General features: G+C 43.2%; 1 protein-coding gene across 1 annotated transcript in view; it reads right to left on the bottom strand.

The window, feature by feature from the left end:
* LOC144292818 (cytochrome P450 2G1) overlaps positions 1-17,833 on the bottom strand; it is a 50,079-nt gene extending 32,246 nt beyond the window's left edge. Inside the window, exon 1 of the mRNA XM_077863705.1 lies at positions 17,539-17,833. Within this exon, the coding sequence (XP_077719831.1) occupies positions 17,539-17,736 (198 nt within the window). The 5' untranslated portion in view covers positions 17,737-17,833. The remainder of the gene's footprint in view (positions 1-17,538) is intronic.
* Between the last annotated feature and the right edge of the window lie 253 nt (positions 17,834-18,086).

Raw genomic sequence — 18,086 nt, 5'->3', positions numbered from 1 at the left:
TTCATCCCTTTCAATCAATCAATCAATCAATCAATCAGTTAATATCAGGAGATATTTCAATTCTAGGAAATGTAGTAACATAAACCATCACATTAATAGATCAAAGAGGAAAACCATATGCTCTTACTATGGCTAGACAGTGCTCCCGGTACTGCAGATACTACAGAGAGTGACATCGTACTGTAGAGGAAGTAGACAAGAAACAAATTAACACAGAAACAAGGTGTTGGCCAGTGAGTGTATCAATAAAATAAGACAGAGTAAGAAAATTAAAAGTAATTTAATTGGAGGGCTACTTTAAATAAGTGTATTCAATCTTACAAAGAGCCTTTATGCAGAGGTCTGGAGGATGAAAGTGAAGGCAGCTGAGAAATGAAGAGGAAAGAGAATCACAGGCAAAAGAACATCAAGTGCAACAGCCCTCAGCCTGAAAGGGCTCTCAGGGTTCAGGAAACAGAGAGATCAGTGGGACTTGAATGTGGTGATTGATGAGGGATGAGGCAGAGGATGACTCTGGCTAGGTCTGGAAGCCATGGGAATGAGTCTGGGTTCTTTTGTTTGTTTGTTTGTTTGTTTTAAAGATTTTATTTATTTTTTTCATGAGAGACACCCACAGAGAGAGAGACAGACAGACAGACAGAGACAGAGACAGGCAGAGGGAGAAGCAGGCTCCATACAGGGAGCCTGACGTGGGACTCAATCCCGGATCTCCAGGATCACACCCTGGGCCAAAGGTGGCGCTAAGCCGCTGAGCCACCCCGGCTGCCCAGGGTTCTCCTGTTTGAATCACTCAACCCCTCAAAATTCAAAATCCAGGAAGGAGTACTTAATGGATCTGATATGGGTCATGTGACCCAGGGGAACATGTATGGGCAACTTGGCCAACCCCAAGTAGATTTTATCTAATAGGGATTGGGAGGTACCCAGAGCTAAATACAGGTGCTGATACCTGAAAAGAGGGGAATGGGATCTGGGAAAGCCCAAACCAAAGACATCCATTGTATTACTTCAGTGGCACAAGAGCTTCACCCCCAGTGAGTAAAAATACATATTTCTCCATAGGAGGAATTATTGGAAAATGATATCAACATGAATCTCTCCTTCCTGGCTCTCTGTGATGCTGCCACCTCATCAGCCTTTGTACATTTGTTTCTCCCTCTGTTCAGGCACCCTTTCTTCTCGTTCCATAGAATTCCTTCCTCTGCAGCATCAGATGGTTTGGAGAGGTTGTGGAAGTCCCCAGTTCTTCAGGACTGGGAGAAACAGCCAACTGCCAGAAAGGCAACCACTCCTCAGCACCATGAACAGTGGCCCACAAACCTCCTTTTCCTTCCCAAACTCTTTCAACTTTATATGTCCCTAAGCCGTTTGACACTCCTCCAGTCAGAGGGAGAATCTGATGCCCCTTCTCTTAAATATGGGTATGACTTCCCAACTTGCTTCTATTTGAGTTTGGTGGATGAAGGGTCTGATTGGGCTGGTGAGGAAGCAAGGTCCAACTAAAATAATCTCCCTTTTGATGAACCCAGTTAAGGAAATGCAAGTAAAAATACCAAAAGTGCTTTCATGGAACCCATTATGGGAATTAGGACTGTATCTAAATATCTCCCTCTGGAAACTCATAGCCTGTTCTGCTTCCCTCAACATACCAACTTATTCCCCTTTCTGTAGATCAACTTCTTCTAGATGGTTTTTAAAGATTTTATTTATTTATCTGAGAGAAAAAGAGAGCATTCCATTGTGTGCAAATGGGGGGAGGAGCAGAGGGGCGGAGAGAGTCCCTGTTGATCATGGAACGTGACCTGATGTTCAGTCTCATGACCCTGAGATCATGACCTGAGCTGAAACCAAGAGTTGGATGCTTAACCAACAGAGCCACCCAGGTGCCCTGTTCTAAAAGCTTTCAATTTGTGAACCCAGAAACTATAGCTCAGTGTATCTCTGGCTTTCCCTGACATTGCGTCTTACTCAAGCAAAGTGACGTTGGGTACATAGTGTCAAAAAAAGAGAAATTGACTGATCTTACCCATGGATTGGTTCCTGTCCTGTCACCATGTCAGGTCATCCTTAGTCCAAATCACTGTGGCCAAAATGGTGTGGTAATATAGTAAAAATTATATCAATGGAAGAGACTAGGGGTGGGGAATAATTTCAAAATGTCCCTCTGGCCAAATTTTTGTTAGTCTCATTGCCCATCCAGCCTCTAGATGGTTGCTTTCTTTTGGCGCAGATGTGGAAACTTTGACCAAGAGGACAGAGTCACATGATATAAATCACGGAAACTTATGCAGAGGGAACCATCCAGCTTTTTTCTCAGAGGCAGATACTGAGACTTTGATGGCTTCCCTTTTGGCACACTTTTCCAAGTATCTTCTGGACTCTCTCCTAAAGTACTGAATCCTTCAGGGTCCCTAAAAACTGTTGTAGCAAGAAAAACCTGGGGCAGGGGGCAGGGAAGGAGTCTACAAGGATGGACTCTGGCAGAACTCATGTTGCTAATGGCTTAAATGAATGTTTCGATGTGTGAATAAAAACAAACAACAACAAGTGGACGACTTAGGAGGAATGGATACTCTAATACATGTGGAACTGGTGGAAAGTGTGGACCTTTGGAGAAGAGTTGCTCTAGAGGTAAGAAGTGGTAGAAGTGCTCAGAACAAGCTATAGGTGAGACTCTGCCATCTTGAGCAGAGAAAGATGTCTTGGAAGGCTATAAATGAGTCATAGGCTCCATAGCTGCTGATAGTTGACCTCCAAACATTCTATCCTTCCTTGTCAGTCACTCAAGACTCAAAGTCCAAGGAATGAGCGCTTGGTGAATATAAATTAGATCATGTGCCTGCCTCTGGCTGTACAGTGGCTGGGTGAGGGAAGAGCCTTACTCCCTGGGAAAGACTAAATTGTTCCAAAATTTCATTATTCTGTTATGAGACTATACACCCACATCCCTTGCCAAGTGCCTTTGCAATACCTGCCATTTGGGACAGAATATATAGCCCAGCCCCACTGATGTTGAGCTTGATCCTATGACTTTCTTTAACCAGTGGAATGCAAGCAGATGCTTTAAAACTGCTGGCCCAGGTTGAGTAGCTTCTTATGCTACTGTCATCTGCAAGAGAGAGTATGCCTGAGGTAGCAGCTTCCCTTTCACCTTGGGCCCCAGAAGGAAGGACTCCAGATTTTCAGTTGGATTCAGGTCTTAATAAACAGACTTTCTGGCAGATATATACACATTATGTATATACACATATATATGGTTTGAAAATGAATTATATATATAATATATATAATGTTTATATGTATTTTATATATATATGTATTATATATATAATACATTATCAAACCATATGGACACACCTACTACCTTGCCTGGCACATAAAAGGTCATTTCATTCATTCACTTATTCATTCATTCACTATCTTCCTGAGTCTTTTTGTCACACTATTACCCACTATTCCCCCTCCTTCTAGTCTTGCCCTTCCTTTCTTTAGTCTCTCCTTCTCTCCTTCCTCCTTACCCAATTGTTTTCCTCCTCCTGTTGCTCCTGTGTCCCTCTTGTCATCCATTCTCTGACACCAGTTCAGTGTTCTGTAATTTGATTCCATTCTGATACTAATTGCCTGGGGTTAGCATCAGATTTCACATATTTAAGGGCTCTATCCCACAAGACTGCCCCTCTTCAGACACTGCAAGTTTTGGGTGTCCCCAAGCCACCCAGACTTCTACCTAGCTGGCTACAAATTCAGGGCTTCCTACAACCCTCTCATTAATTCACTAATTCACCAGAACAACTCACAGAACTTACTGTACTTAGGACTACAGTTTTACTATAAAAGATACAACTCAAGAGCAACTAAATGAGGAAGGCACACATAAGGCAAAGTCTGAGAAAGAGATGCAGAATTTCTGTGCCATCTCCTTGTGGAATATGGGCATCCTCCCAGCACAATAGTATGTTCATCAACCAGGTGAGGACAAACTAGTTAGTTTTTATCTGGGTTTCATCATAGAGGGGTGGTTGATTAAATCATTAGCCATGTGATTAAACTCAGTCTCCAGCTCCATTCTCCTTCCCAGAAGACAGGCTAGTTTAAAGTTCTAGTTATCTAATCATATAGTTGGTCATTCTGGTTGACCAGCCACCATCCTGTCTCAGGGTCCACTAGGAGTCACCTCATTAGCATAACAAAGTCCCAGGAACCAGGGATAACTACTATATATATTTTAGCATACTTCATCTCATTTTCTTTCTTTAAAATTTGTCCTATTTGTTTCCCATAAAGAGACTGAATATATAGGGAAGAAGGACCCAGTTCCTCTCCCTGGTCCAGTAGGAGGAGGAGTCAGTCTCCACACCAGGTCCCTATGGGGGCAGGAGGATTTGATCTGCTTATTCAAATGACAAAAATAAAGGCAAGATCATCTTTGAATATCTCTTCCTCATCTAAGCTAAGAGAATTGTCTAACTTTTCAGCAGTGAAGCTATAAAGGACTAAGTTCCAGGTAGAGAATATCCTGGGGTTAAGTGATCTTAGGAGCTTTATGCAAATCTCTTTCCCCAAGAGAGTCTAGAAGAAAACCCTCTGTGCACTTTAGTGAACAAAAAAAATCTCTTTTTAGAATAAAGACTCTCATTCCAAGTTTTCCTGGCCCTAGCTAGACTTGTCTTGGGGTGAATTATTGCTAAAACTGAGACTTCTGCAGGAAGCACTTCAACAAGAGGGAGGTTACAGGGGAGGTTCCAAGTTTTGCCCACCCCACTGATCTCCTTTGAGATATTGGAGAACCACTTCCTTTCTTAGATCCTAATGTCTAAGATGTAGGGTTGGTCTAGATAACGTCTTCCAGAATCAAGACTAGTTTAGGATATTTACTATTCTCCCAAAGCTATTTTAAGAGTCAAGTGTAATGATAACTTCAAAAGTGCTTTGTAAATAGAAATGCACTGTAGATGGCCAGTGAGTTGGGGATGTCTTTTGCAGTCCCCTTGAGTGAAAATCTTTGCCCTAAATCAGTTCTCTATGTCTTCCCATTTGTTTCTTATCTTTGCCAGTTCTGCTCTCTCCTCATAGAGTTTATCAGTGTCTGTCATGATTTTGTTCATTTATTTTCTCTTCCACTGAATGTCAGTTCCAGTATGGCAGGGGTGTCTCTCGAGTTTGCTGCCTAATCCCCACCTTGACAACCTAACATTTATCTGATGAAAGCTGGAGGCCTTATAAACTCCTCCTCTCCCCCAAGTACTTTGGAAACGTTGAAACCTTCATCAAGTGTTGTTTTGTTTTGACTTGTTCTATAGGCAAAAATAACGTCCCTTGTGAAAGGCAATTTCTTTGTGAATATTACAAAGGAATTAACAAATATGCACTTTGTAAAATGGAAAAATCACTTTATTACAATGCACCCTGCCACTCTGCTAAGATCTTTTGTAAAGAGAAAAATTTTTGTTACAAAATGGAATTCTTGTAATTGCTGACGTGCTTTGTAAATGTGAAACTATTTTAAAAACTACAAAATGTTCTGTAAACAAGGAGTTCTGTATGCTACAGAACACTCTGCAAACTTCAAAGAGTTTCCTCAAGGCAAACAATATTCTTCAGTGCAAAATGATCTGTCCACATCAAATTCCTTTGCAAGTATAAAGTGCTCTTCAATTGCAAAACACTTTATATTTTGGAAAGATAAATAAATTGCTATATGCTTTATAATAAGTTATTGACAAGGGGCGAAGTCTCTTACATAGTATAAAGTACTGAGCACACTAAACTACAAAGTAATTTGTAAATAAGTACGTTTGTTGTCCTGCTTTGTTAAATATGAGATTTGTTGGTTATTCAATGTTATCTCTTTTCCCTCCTCTGGATCCTGCGTAGAATTCATAGCTGCCTTGGCCAATGGAATGCACAGGAAGTAACACTGCTAGAATTCCAAGGCAAGGTGCTAGAAGGCAGTAGTTTCCACCTGGCTCTCTCTGTGCTTCACACTCCACTTAATGATTCCCTGTGAGATTCACTGCCAGCAACCCAATCTCATCCCTACTGAAGGATCTCTGGACTATTCCATCAGCTGCTCTTGAGCAAACTCAATCCCACAGCACAGTCATCTGCCAGAGCCCTTGGAAGAAAGACCAATGTCCTGTGTTCCTCCGAGTGTTAGAGTGTAGTTTCCACAGCTTTCTTTCTGACTACCTGCTCCCATTGAGCCTAAATCTTGCTGTCTATGGCCCCGATAGCGAAGGGAAGAAACACTGGTTAGGTCCACATGTGACCTCAACCATGATCCATCCCTCAGTTGGGAAGGTGCAGCTCAGACTCTCTAAAGACCATAATGCGAGATACAGTAAGCCCCTCACCCACCCCAGACCCCAGCCTCCTTTCTCCTGAGCACTGGTGTGATGCAGCTGCCTGGAGCTGAGGCAAAGAGGATGGAACAGGGAAGGGGGGATACTCTGGCTGACTAGGACCCCCTATCCTCACATCCATCCTCTCGGATATAGGAACTAGCTACCCCTCCCACCCTGCTCTATGAAATTGCCTCACTCCAGACATGCCTTGAATGGTCCCTCAGCATGGGGCAGGAGGAAAACCTAAGCACGGGGCTGATGGGACAGGTCACCCCTCTCCATGGAACCCCAGTGTCAAGAACTCAGCTTTGGGAGTCATTGGGCTCTAGTGTGTCAGGCTCTACCTTCAAGACAGTGATTTCACCTCCTGGAGGATTTATTTACTTGTCAGACACTGCAATGATACTCACTTGGTGCCAAGCACTGTTCTTGACACTGTCACTACTGTCTCATTTAATCTTCAACACCACCTGTGAAAAACATCTGGGAGGGGAGGTCTGGCCCTGTCCTTCCAGAGCCTCAAGTGAGAAAGCAGAAACTGAAGAACACCTGCCTTCCATTCCCTGATGAAGAGTAAAGGGTCACCTTGCACACAAATGTCCACAGCAGCACTGTTGACAAGACCCAAAAGGTGACAACCCACATGCCAATTAGCTGATAAAAGGATAAACCAAATGTGGTATTTCCATACAGCAGAATATTATTCGGCCCTCAAAAATACAGTTTCCTTTTTTGGGTGATGGAGATGATTGGGAGCTAGACCAGAGACAATGGTTGCATGACACTGTGATTGTACTAAATGCCATTGAATTGTCACTTTAAGATGGTTAGCGGTTAATTTTATGTTATGTGAATTTTACCTCAAAAAAGCAAAAACAAAAACAAAAACATGGTAGCACAGATACCCATTTGGTCCAGAAAGAGTGGAACTTTATTTTGATCTAATTGGTTTTGGTGAATAATATCGGAGAAATATGGGAGATATTTAGGAGTCACACAGCACAGGGTGCTGAGAGCTGAAGTGGCTTTTTCAACTCAAGGAAAGAACGGGAGGGTTGGGGGGTGGTTGGATATAGGTGTGGGCCTCAGCTTCCCCAACTATGCTATGGATGGTGATAACACCAAGTTAGTGAAGGCATTTCTTGGCCCTGAAACCCAAGATTTTACCCTCCATCAACGGTGTAGGCCATCTGGGGATTAATGGTGAAGATAGCAGGCTGGACAAAGGAGAGACTAGAGAAAGGACTTTCCCCAGGGGAGAGTGAGCAGAGAGGAGTCAGGATGCCTCCACAGATTTCCTGTGGGCAGAGGTGGGGGCTAGATGGAAGGGCTGTGATGGGATCTGCATCCTTTCTCCCACTCACTGGAGGGCAGGAAGCAGAGCTGGAACTCAGGGGGCATTTGTGCCAACTCATTCCTCTGAGGTGTGATGTCAATGTCTTCCAGGGCCTTGGGAGATCCCAAGGTGAAGTTCTGCAGCACTGAGGTCAAGAACAGGAAGAGCTCAGAGCAGGCCAAGCTCTTGCCCAAGTAGAGGAGTCTTCCTGAGGGTGTGATGGGGGGATGTGTCATTGGAGGAGCCCTTGGGAGCACTCTGTTGCTCCACCCGCACTCTCCTGGGATATTTGCATGTTCATTTACATAACTTTACATGTGAAGTACTTCTCCTTTTCTTGTCCTCAATACTAAAAACACCAGTGTATGCGTGCACACAGGTTTCTATCTGGTCCCGCCTCTTCTCAGCCTGTCCCATACTGTGACCTCCCCTGTGTCCCTTGGTCCCCAGTCTTGGCCTGTTAGGAGTTCTCTATCTTTCTACATGCTCAGCTGAGCCAATCTTTTGAGAAAATGTGCAAATAGTGGAAAGAATCTTGCTAGTATGCCCTGAGTATGAGGAATCATGAGAAAGATAGAGGAGAATTGAAATCTCTGGGGTCCTGGGCCTAGACCAATATGCAGTAGGTGGGCACAGTATTGAACAGGTTATGAAGATATAGAACTACTTCTGAACCCCCAGTGTGTAGCCACTGCTCTAAGCTTCTGAATGTCCCACTTTTCTGGTCACTTTGGCCTCTTCCAAGCCCCCAGACCCTGCCCACAATCAGCAGCTAACAACATAAGCCTCCCAGACCCAGTCTCCATATCCCAACCGGTGGCAGTTCTGATTGGTCAGTGGGCCCCATAATGTTTGATAAACATTCAGAATCACACCCCTGCCTTTCATATCTCCCTGCAGGATGGGGCCAATGACACAAAAATGTCCTGTCCAGATGGAGCCTTCAATATCCCACTGACTTTAGCACAGGCCTGTTTCTACTGGCATAGCCAAGGGTGGGCAGCAAACATGTCCCTGGGCTGAGCCACAGTGTGTACTGCATCCTGTTGACCCACACCCTCAGTGGGAGAGGGAGGTGGCCCAGAGAGCTGCCTTTCACAGTGTGGTGAAGGGAACGGTAGTTCACAAATAGCCATGGCCCATTTCTGGGTGCATAAAACATCTCTGCCATATTGAATTTGGATACGACTTGCTTTGTCCAGTGAAATCAGGGCTAAATTGATGTGTGTCATGGAGGTGTGCACATGTCAGGACAGGCTCCAATTTCTCTCATCTCTACAGGACTGTGATGGCCTGGGGTGGGCATGTTGCCTGAACATGAAATTCACATGGTGGTCTTAAACTGAGATGTTCATGTTGTTTATCACAGCCTCACATGTCCTGACTTGCCTCTACAGGACAGCATGATCCAACAGTAAAACACCTATTTTTTTTAACATTTTTAAAAAAGATTTTATTTATTTATTAATGAGAGACACACACAGAGAGAGAGGCAGAGACACAGGCAGAGGAAGAAGCAGGCTCCACCCAGGGAGCCTGATGTGGGACTTGATTCTGGTTCTCCAGGATCATGCCCTCGGCTGAAGGCGGCGCTAAACTGCTGAGCCACCCAGGCTGCCCCTATTTTTTAAACAGATCAAAAGAGAAAAACAATTTGACCATCATGACAGGAGCAGAAAAGTTATTTTAGAATACACACACACAAACTCCTGATTAAAATGTTTAAAAATGGGGGTGCTTGGGTGGCTCAGTCCAACTCTCGATTTTGGATCAGGTCATGATCTCAGAGTCCTGGGATGGAGCCCCGGGTTGGGTTCCACTCTCAGTATGGAGTCCTCTTGAGATGCTCTCTCTCCTTCTGTACCCTGCACCCTGCTCTTTTGCGCATGCTCTCTTTCTCTAAAATAAATAAATAAATCTTTTAAAAAATGTTTGAAAATGAGTAACCTGATGTAAAGTAGAGGCAGAAAGGGTTTTTCCTTAATTGGATATAAGATGGAGAAAAATATATGATAGAATAACCAAGGGCACTTGGGTGCCCAAGGAGGTTAAGAGTCTGCCTTTGGCTCTGGTCATGATCTTCAGGTCCTGGAATCCAGCCCCATATCAGGCTCTTTGCTCAGCGGGAAATGTGCTTCTCTTTCTCTTTCTCCTGCCCCTCCTCACTGCTTCTCTCTCTCTAACAAAAATTTTTTTTTAACTTACGAAAGAAAGAAAGAAAGAAAGAAAGAAAGAAAGAAAGAAAGAAAGAAAGAGAATAACCACAAAATACCTGGAAAGGGCTATACCCAGCAGTAAGCTTAATAGAGGAAAAGAAAAGATTCCTTCAGAATGTTAAGAATTAGACAAGATTGCTCACTATCACTACTATTATTTAACATGATTCTGGAAGTCTTGGCCCACGGAATTAAGGAAAACATATGGATTTACATAGGAGAATACTAAGTCAAATATCCTCAGTGCAGATTCTAACACCAATTATCTGGAAGACCTAAGGGAATAAATGAAAAGCTGTTCTCTATAAAAGTGATATAAGGAAATTGTCGAATTTTGACAAAAATATCCTACCAAAAAAAGCCCACGGGATTTCTGATATACTAATTAAAACCATTTAAAATACTATATTAAAAGAGTGCTATGGGCTAAATTGTGTCTCCCTTCCACCCCAATCCATATGTTGCCCCATACCTATCAGCATGATGGTATTTGGAGAAGAGAAATTCCAGAGGAAACTATGTTTCAGTGAGGTCACAAGGGTGGGGTCTGTATGATGGGATTAGTGTCTTTAAAAAAGAGGAAGAGACACCAGAGCTCACTCTCTCTGCCATGTGAGGACACAGCAAGAAAGCAGCCATGTGCAGGCCAGGAAGAGAGGCTTTGCCAGAACCCAACCATAGTGACACCCTGATGTTAGATTTCCAGCCTCCAGAATTATGAGAAAATAGGTTTGCTGGTGAAGCCCCCCAGTCTGTGACATTTTCTTTAGGAAGCCTGAGCTGAGGGATACCTGGGTGGCTCAGCGGTTGAGCATCTGCCTTCCGCTCAGGGGTGGTCCCGGGATCAAGTCCCACATCGTGCTCCCTGCATGGACCCTGCTTCTCCTTCTGCCTATGTCTCTACCTCTCTCTCTCTCTCTCTCTCTCTCTCTCTCCCTCATGAATTCATGAATAAATAAAATCTTAAAAAAAAAAAAAAGGAAGCCCAAGCTGAGTGAGACAAAGAGGCTGTATGATCAAGAGCCACAATCTCCTCCTGTGTTTCTTAGAAATAAATTTAGCAAGAAATATGCATAACTTAATTAAGAAAACAAAAGTCCAAGATGCCACCAAATAATACAAGAGTTGATTCAATGGACATACTATCTTTTTGTCTCGGATATATCAAATTTCTGAAGTTGTCAAAGCCATCCAAATTAATCTGCAAATTAGAATAAAACTCCAGTGGGATTTTTTGAGACCTTGAAAAAAATTTCTGAAGTATACTTGGAAGAAAAACAAGGGCAGCCCGGGTGGCTCAGCGGTTTAGCGCTGCCTTCAGCCCAGGGCGTGATCCTGGAGACCCGGATCTAGTCCCACGTCGGGCTCCCTGCATGGAGCCTGCTTCTCCCTCTGCCTTTGTCTCTGCCTCTCTCTCTTTCATGAATAAATAAATAAAATCTTAAAAAAAAGAAAAAAAGAAAATGCGTTACAAAAACCATGTAGGGGCATCTGGGTGGTTCAGTGATTGACTGTCTGCCTTTGGCTCAGATCACAATCCTGGGGTCCTGGGATTGAGTCCTGCATTGGGCTCCCTGCAGGGAGCCTGCTTCTCCCTCTGCCTATGTCTCTGCCCCTCTCTCTGTGTCTCTCATCAGTAAATAGATAAAATGTTAAAACAAACAAACAAACATGTAACTATCCAAGTTAGAGGGGTACCTGGGTGGTTCAGTGGTTGAGCGTCTGCCTTTGGCTCAGGGTGTGATCCTAGGGTCCTGGGATGGAGTCCACAATCAGGCTCCCCAACAAGGAGCCTACTTCTCCCTCTGCCTGTGTCTCTGCCTCTCTGTGTGTGTCTATCATGAATAAATAAATTAAATATTTTTTAAAAACTATCTGAGAAGTAAGACTAATGGAGGGGGACTAGCCCCTGTAAAATATTAGAACATATTACACAGGTATAATAATCCAAATAGTATGGTATAGCTAGAAAAGACAGATCAGTGAATCATTGTGGATATGGGTCAGTGTAAGTAAGCCAGAAATAGACCTAAGGAGATTTAAAATGCTAGCATATGATAAATTTCAAGTCAGTGGCTAACAGTCAAATTATTTGATAGGTGAATCAAGGCACTTGCATAGCCACAAAAGTGAGTGGATACTGCTTCCATTTTTATGCCCTAGGGCTTGGATTTCAACAACTGGCTAATAAGAAATAAATCAAAAAAAATTTTAATTAAAAAAAAGAAATAAATAAATTCACTATCCTCTTTTCCCTTCCCTACTCTTCTCTTTTTCTTCTTACCTTTCTTTTATCTACCTACCTATTATCTAGCTGTCTAACCATCACCTACCTTTGTGTTTGTGCATATATTTAACAAAAAATGTGGAAGGACATCCTCTATGATATTAACAGGTTTGGGGTTTGGAGCTCCTCTCTACTTGCTAGATGGGATGCTTCCCAATTCATGAATCACTTAATAAAGTCAATTAGATTTTTTTTTAAAGTCTGATTTTGGTAGTGAATTACAGGTGATTTTCACTTTCAATTTTATAGCTTCCTTGCTTATGTAAAAATTAGAAAAACACAATAAAGTTATTTTTATTTTGAAAGAAAGGCTCAAATGCCTTTCCCAATTCTTGGCACATAGCAGATGCTCAGTAATGGATCATTCATTTGTCTATTCTTTGTGTGTGCATGTGTGATTATGTGCATGTCTTTGTCTTTCATTTCATCTCCGTCATTGACTTCGTCTCTATCTTCTCCATTATACCACCTCCTTTTCCTTCTCCCCACACCATCTTTGTCTTTGTAGATTTTTTGCATTTCCCCCCTCCCCCCCCGAATCCTCATCTTTTTCAAAAATCTTCACCCAGTGTTTGGGGCTGGACAAAGGGAGAAAGTTACACAAAAGGGAGGTGGCGAGCAGGAGTTCTAGATAGGTGGGGAAGGGCCCAGCTTACCCAGGGAGAATGGGCTAAAAGCCTCTTGTGTCTTGAAGTGGCCTTCTGCATCCAGGAAGTGGCCAGGGTGGATTGCTTCTGGTTTCTCAAAGGGGCATGGGTCATGGAGGACAGAGCTCAAAATGGGATACACAGTAGTATCCTAAGATATCATCAAAGCCAAGAGGACCCAAATGGGCATAAATAAGGAGTGGCTGAATCAATTATGGCACATCCACAGTTGATAATGAGCTTCATTCACTGGATGGCTCTACAGCTAATGGCTGATATATTGAATAATTTTGGCCCATTTTGTTAATAGCTGTGTCCCAAGCCTTCAGGTATTCCCAAAGACTATCCTGTCTCCTCTTCCCCAAGACCCTTTGGGCTTCTCCATAATCCATCAACTAAAAGGTTCACATTTGGCCCAGCAGAAGCCTCCAACACCCAACTCAAAAAAATAAGAGCCAGGATTTACAGGTATACCTCAGAGACATTACAGTTGTGGTTCTAGACTACCACATTAAAGTGGATAGTACAATAAAGTAGATCAAATGAATTTTTTTTATTTCCCAGTGCATATAGAAGTTACATTTACACTCTGCTATAGTCTCTTAGGTGTGCAATAGCACTGTGTCTGAAAAAGTTTAATAGTAAAAATTAATTAATTTTGGGCAGCCCGGGTGGCTCAGCGATTTAGCACTGCCTTGGGCCCAGGGCCTGATCCTGGAGACCCGGGATCAAGTCCCACATCGGGCTCCCTGCAAGGAGCCTGCTTCTTCCTCTCCCTGTGTCTCTGCCTCTCTCTCTCTCTCTCTCTCTCTGTGTCTCTCATGAATGGATAGATAAAATCTTTTTAAAAACTAATTAATTTTAAAACACTTAATTGCTAAAAAATGATAACCATCATTTGAGCTTTCAGCAAGTCATAATCTTGCTGATCAAGAGTCTTGTGCAATGTTGATGGCTGCTGACCAATCAGGGGGATGGTTGCTGACAGTTGGAGTGACTCTAGAAATTCCTTCCTTCCTTCCTTCCTTCCTTCCTTCCTTCCTTCCTTCCTTCCTTCCTTCCTTCCTACTAAAGTAAGCTTTAGTAAGCCCCATTGTGGGGCTTGAACTCAAGACCCTGAGATCAAGAATCACATGCTCTACCAACTGAGCCAGATGGGAGCCCCTGGTTGTGGCAATTTCTCAAAATAAGATAACAATGAAGTTTGCATCACTGATTGACTCTTCTCTCACAATTTCTCTGTAACATGTGATGCTTTTGCATATCATTTTATCCACAGTAGAACTTCTTTCAAAATTAGAATCAATCCTCTCAAACCCTGCCACTGCTTTATCATATAAGCACATGAGTATAAGAATATGTGATATTCTAAATCTTCTGTTGTCATTTCAACAGTTTTAACAGCATGTTCCCTAGGAGTTGATTCCATCTCAGATCACCTGAAAAAATATAATAATGATGAAAATATTTCAAATATTTAAAAAATTACCAAAATATGACACAGAGACGTGAGGTGAGAAAATGCTGGTGGAAAAAATGGCACTGAGAGACTTACTTGATACAGAGTTCCCACAACTTTCAATCTGTAAAAACCCAATATCTGCAAATTGCAAAAAAGTGACATGCAATAAAGTGAGGTATGCCTGTATTCTCATGGGTTAGTGCTCATTAGGAGATTAGATATTGTGACTATTACCCCTAGGTATATCTATGCTTGAGAACACGTGCAGCCACAGAAAAAAATGACTTAGAATCATAGGTATTGACTTGCAAATATATTGACAGCATACTGTTGATATATTATAAAAAGGAAAGACACACACACAAACACACAATAAAAGATAAGTTGCACATTGCAATGATATGCACATGAAGACAGGAGGGAAGAAGACAGGCACACTGGACACAAATATCAAAGTGATAGATAAAATAGGAACTGATATGGGGCACACCTGGGGGGCACACCTGGGTGGCACAGTCAGGCCTCTGACTCTTGGTTTTGCCTCAGGTTGTGATATCAGGGTCATGAGACAGAGCCCCGTGTTGAGCTCTGCATTCAGCCCATAATTTGCTTAAGACTCTCTCTTCCTCTGCTTCTTCTTGCTTCCTCTCTCCCTCTCTCTCTGCCCCCCCCCATTCTCTCTCTCTCTCAAATAAATAAATAAATAAATCTTTAAAAAATATAAGCTGTCTTTGTATGTGTATATGTAAGGTACATGTTCATATAAACTTAAAGAAATTATGGAAAGAGAGACATCAAACTTTGAATTTTTCTTATGAAGGAGGAAGGTAGGGGAGATGACAAATGGCTTTTTAAAATGACAGCTCTATTATATGACATATATCAATAAGAATATGGGTTTTTTTAAGCATATCGAGGCAGAAGCAGAAGAAGAAGGTGACAAAGAAGAGGAAGAGGAGGAGCTAGGAGAGGACATTTATAAAATCTCTCTCCCTCCCATAGAAGTCTGGAATTTAAAATTCTCATTGTAGTCCAACAAACCAGAGACATAAGCCATAAGACTGCACCAAGATTCTGTGGCCTCACCTTAGGGAGATGATAACTGTGGAAGTGAGTGTCCTTGGTGACACAGTGGGGAATGCCAAGGGGGATGATGTCACTGAATCTCTGAATTTCCTGGATGACAGCATGTGTATAAGGCAATTTTGCCAGATCTTCAAGGGTGTGGGCCAATAATTCTGTCAATCTCCACCTCGACTTTCTTTAAATATAGCAAGGGTGGAAGGGAGAATAACATCAATGAATGCCAGTGATGGTGAGCTTAACAAAGTCACCCAAAAGATGTCCTGCAGGCTGGCGGGTGTGTGTGTATGTATGTGTCTTGAAATCTTTCCTAAGATGTTGGGTTATTATTGTTCCTTCTTAGTAAAAGCATTGAGAAAGAAAGTCAATGGCTTCATTGTGGAAAAGTCTTGCCTGATGTTTCCATTCTTAGTTAGGAGTGGGGGTCACTTGGGTAAGGATGGATGAAGTTCATTCAACACTTAAGGCTAATTTTTTTAAATGGATGTGGCTGGGACTGTCATATCCTTTTGTCCCAGTAACTTGTTATATGACTTGAATAAGCCACTTCCTCACTCTGGCCCTGAAATTGATTACCTGCAAAATAGGGGAATTTGATTAGATCAGATTTTCTCTAAGTCTGATCTGCAGACTGTCAGAAGAAGAACCAATTCAGGGGCTTTTTAATTAGTTGTACATCAACAGCATACTCCAAAGAGTCACGTTCTTTGTCAACCTCCAAATGTTCTGCCTAGAGCCATGTGCCTTTGTAGACTGCAAAATGCTTTGTGAATGATACTCCTTGTGACTGGAGCACACTTCCTAAACTATAAAGCATTTTACAACTCACCTTAGATAATTTATAAGTATGAAAGTACTTTTCTAACCATAGGGTGCTCACTGAATGAAAAACATTTTGTAAACTGTAAATTATCCTGTCAACCTCAAAGTCTTTTGTTAGCAGCAAAGCTTTATAATAAGTTGCTGATCCCTACAGGAGTGGATCTTTGCTGACAGAAGTTGTTGGTCACCCATCACGTGACCACCTTCCAGCAGGGTTGCAAGACCCTCAACTCTTTCTGACCCTCATTCACCATAAGTCCAGCTCACCTAAAACATCAGGTTCTTAAGAAGAACCCCATACAAGAGAGTGGTACTGGAGCTCTGTGCTGGCGAAGAACAATGAGAGCATTGTGTAGATGAGGTTCGGTTCATATAGTGGAACTCACTCTCAGGATCAGAGCTTTCCTGGGGATAGTGAGAGACAATCTTTAATATCTCCCCTTGCAAAGATTCCCAAATTGATCCACCAGGGCCTCCCTCACTGCTCTGTACCCACACAGGATGATGACAGGCCGGGGTCCCAGGTAGACTGTGAAGACATCCCCATACTTCTTCCGCAGCTGTGGAGGCAGGGTCCGGCTCTCACTCATTCACTCAAGACAAGAGTCTCCACCCTCACACCTGGATCACAACCTCCAGCCTAGCCTAACCACTGTCATCCTTCCCCATCACATATTTATCAAGGAAGAATTGAAACCTGAACTCAGTGGCCTCCTTCAAGCCTCCCTCGTAAGCCCTTGCCCAAATGTTCTCTTAGCTTCTCCAAGAACTCTCAGCTTTGAATTTTCAAAATGACAGAGACTCCTTACATGTGAGCTCTGGTACCTCTCCTTTCCAACACCTGCAGGACACAGCTCAAAGCTTCATGTCTATCATCATTTCTCCTTCCAATCTACCTTCCCTGCCTTCCTTCTTTTTTTTTTAAGATTTATTTATTTATTTATTTATTTATTTATTTATGATAGACAGAGAGAGAGAGAGAGAGAGAGAAAGAGAGGCAGAGACACAGGCAGAGGGAGAAGCAGGCTCCATGCCAGGAGCCCGATGTGGGACTCGATCCCGGGACTCCAGGATCGCGCCCTGGGTCAAAGGCAGGCGCCAAACCACTGAGCCACCCAGGGACCCCCCCCCCCCCCCGCTTTCCTTCTTATAGAAATTCCAGAAGCTTCGTTAGTGGGCATATTGTGCTAGATGGCAGATCAAGGCTGGAAGAAGACATTCCCAAGCTGGCCTGCGAAATCCCACCCACAGTTTGACCCCGCACTCCTGCCTTGCTGCCTATGAGCTGTTACCTGTCCACCCACTTCTTCCTTTCCACCCCCTTTCCCCTCCCCATATCACAGCCTGGAAGGTCTTGAGAAAGCCCTTGTGGTCTATTTGCAAAATGTTCCCCAGGAAGAGCAGAGGCCAAGGTCCTTGAGGTAGGCAGCCTCGGGAAGCTGGGTGAACCCAGAGTAACAAAAGGCCAATGAAGACAGTGAGGAGCAGGAGGGCTGATAGTGCCATGGTCCTGGTTGTGCCTGCCTTCCATCCTGCCATTCCTCTTAAAAGGGAGACTGATCTGTTGCTTGTCACGTTTTTTTCCCTGTGGTCAATGGGGGCGACTGTGCCATAAATCTACCTTGGCACAGCTCTTGATAACTCTCCAGTGCAACAGGAGGTCCAAAGCTGGCAGAGGCTTCAGAAGCCAGGAAGTTTAACATCTCAAATGGGTCCCAGAGTCAGCTTTCCATTGGCCCTTGGCTAGCTGGAAGTGTCCTAGCAGGCAATGCCCTTGAACCTGGAGTCCTTTCATGAAGGAAGGAAGGGTAGTGGTGCCAGCTGGTGGAACATGTAGATTCTGGTGAAGGATGGTTGCACTGCAAGGATGGCTCTTGGCCAGCTTTCTC

This window comes from Canis aureus, chromosome 1 (assembly GCF_053574225.1).
Source record: "Canis aureus isolate CA01 chromosome 1, VMU_Caureus_v.1.0, whole genome shotgun sequence".
Lineage (NCBI taxonomy): Eukaryota > Metazoa > Chordata > Mammalia > Carnivora > Canidae > Canis > Canis aureus.
Note: the sequence above shows the minus strand (reverse complement) of the source record. Positions and strands in the feature narration are given on the sequence as shown.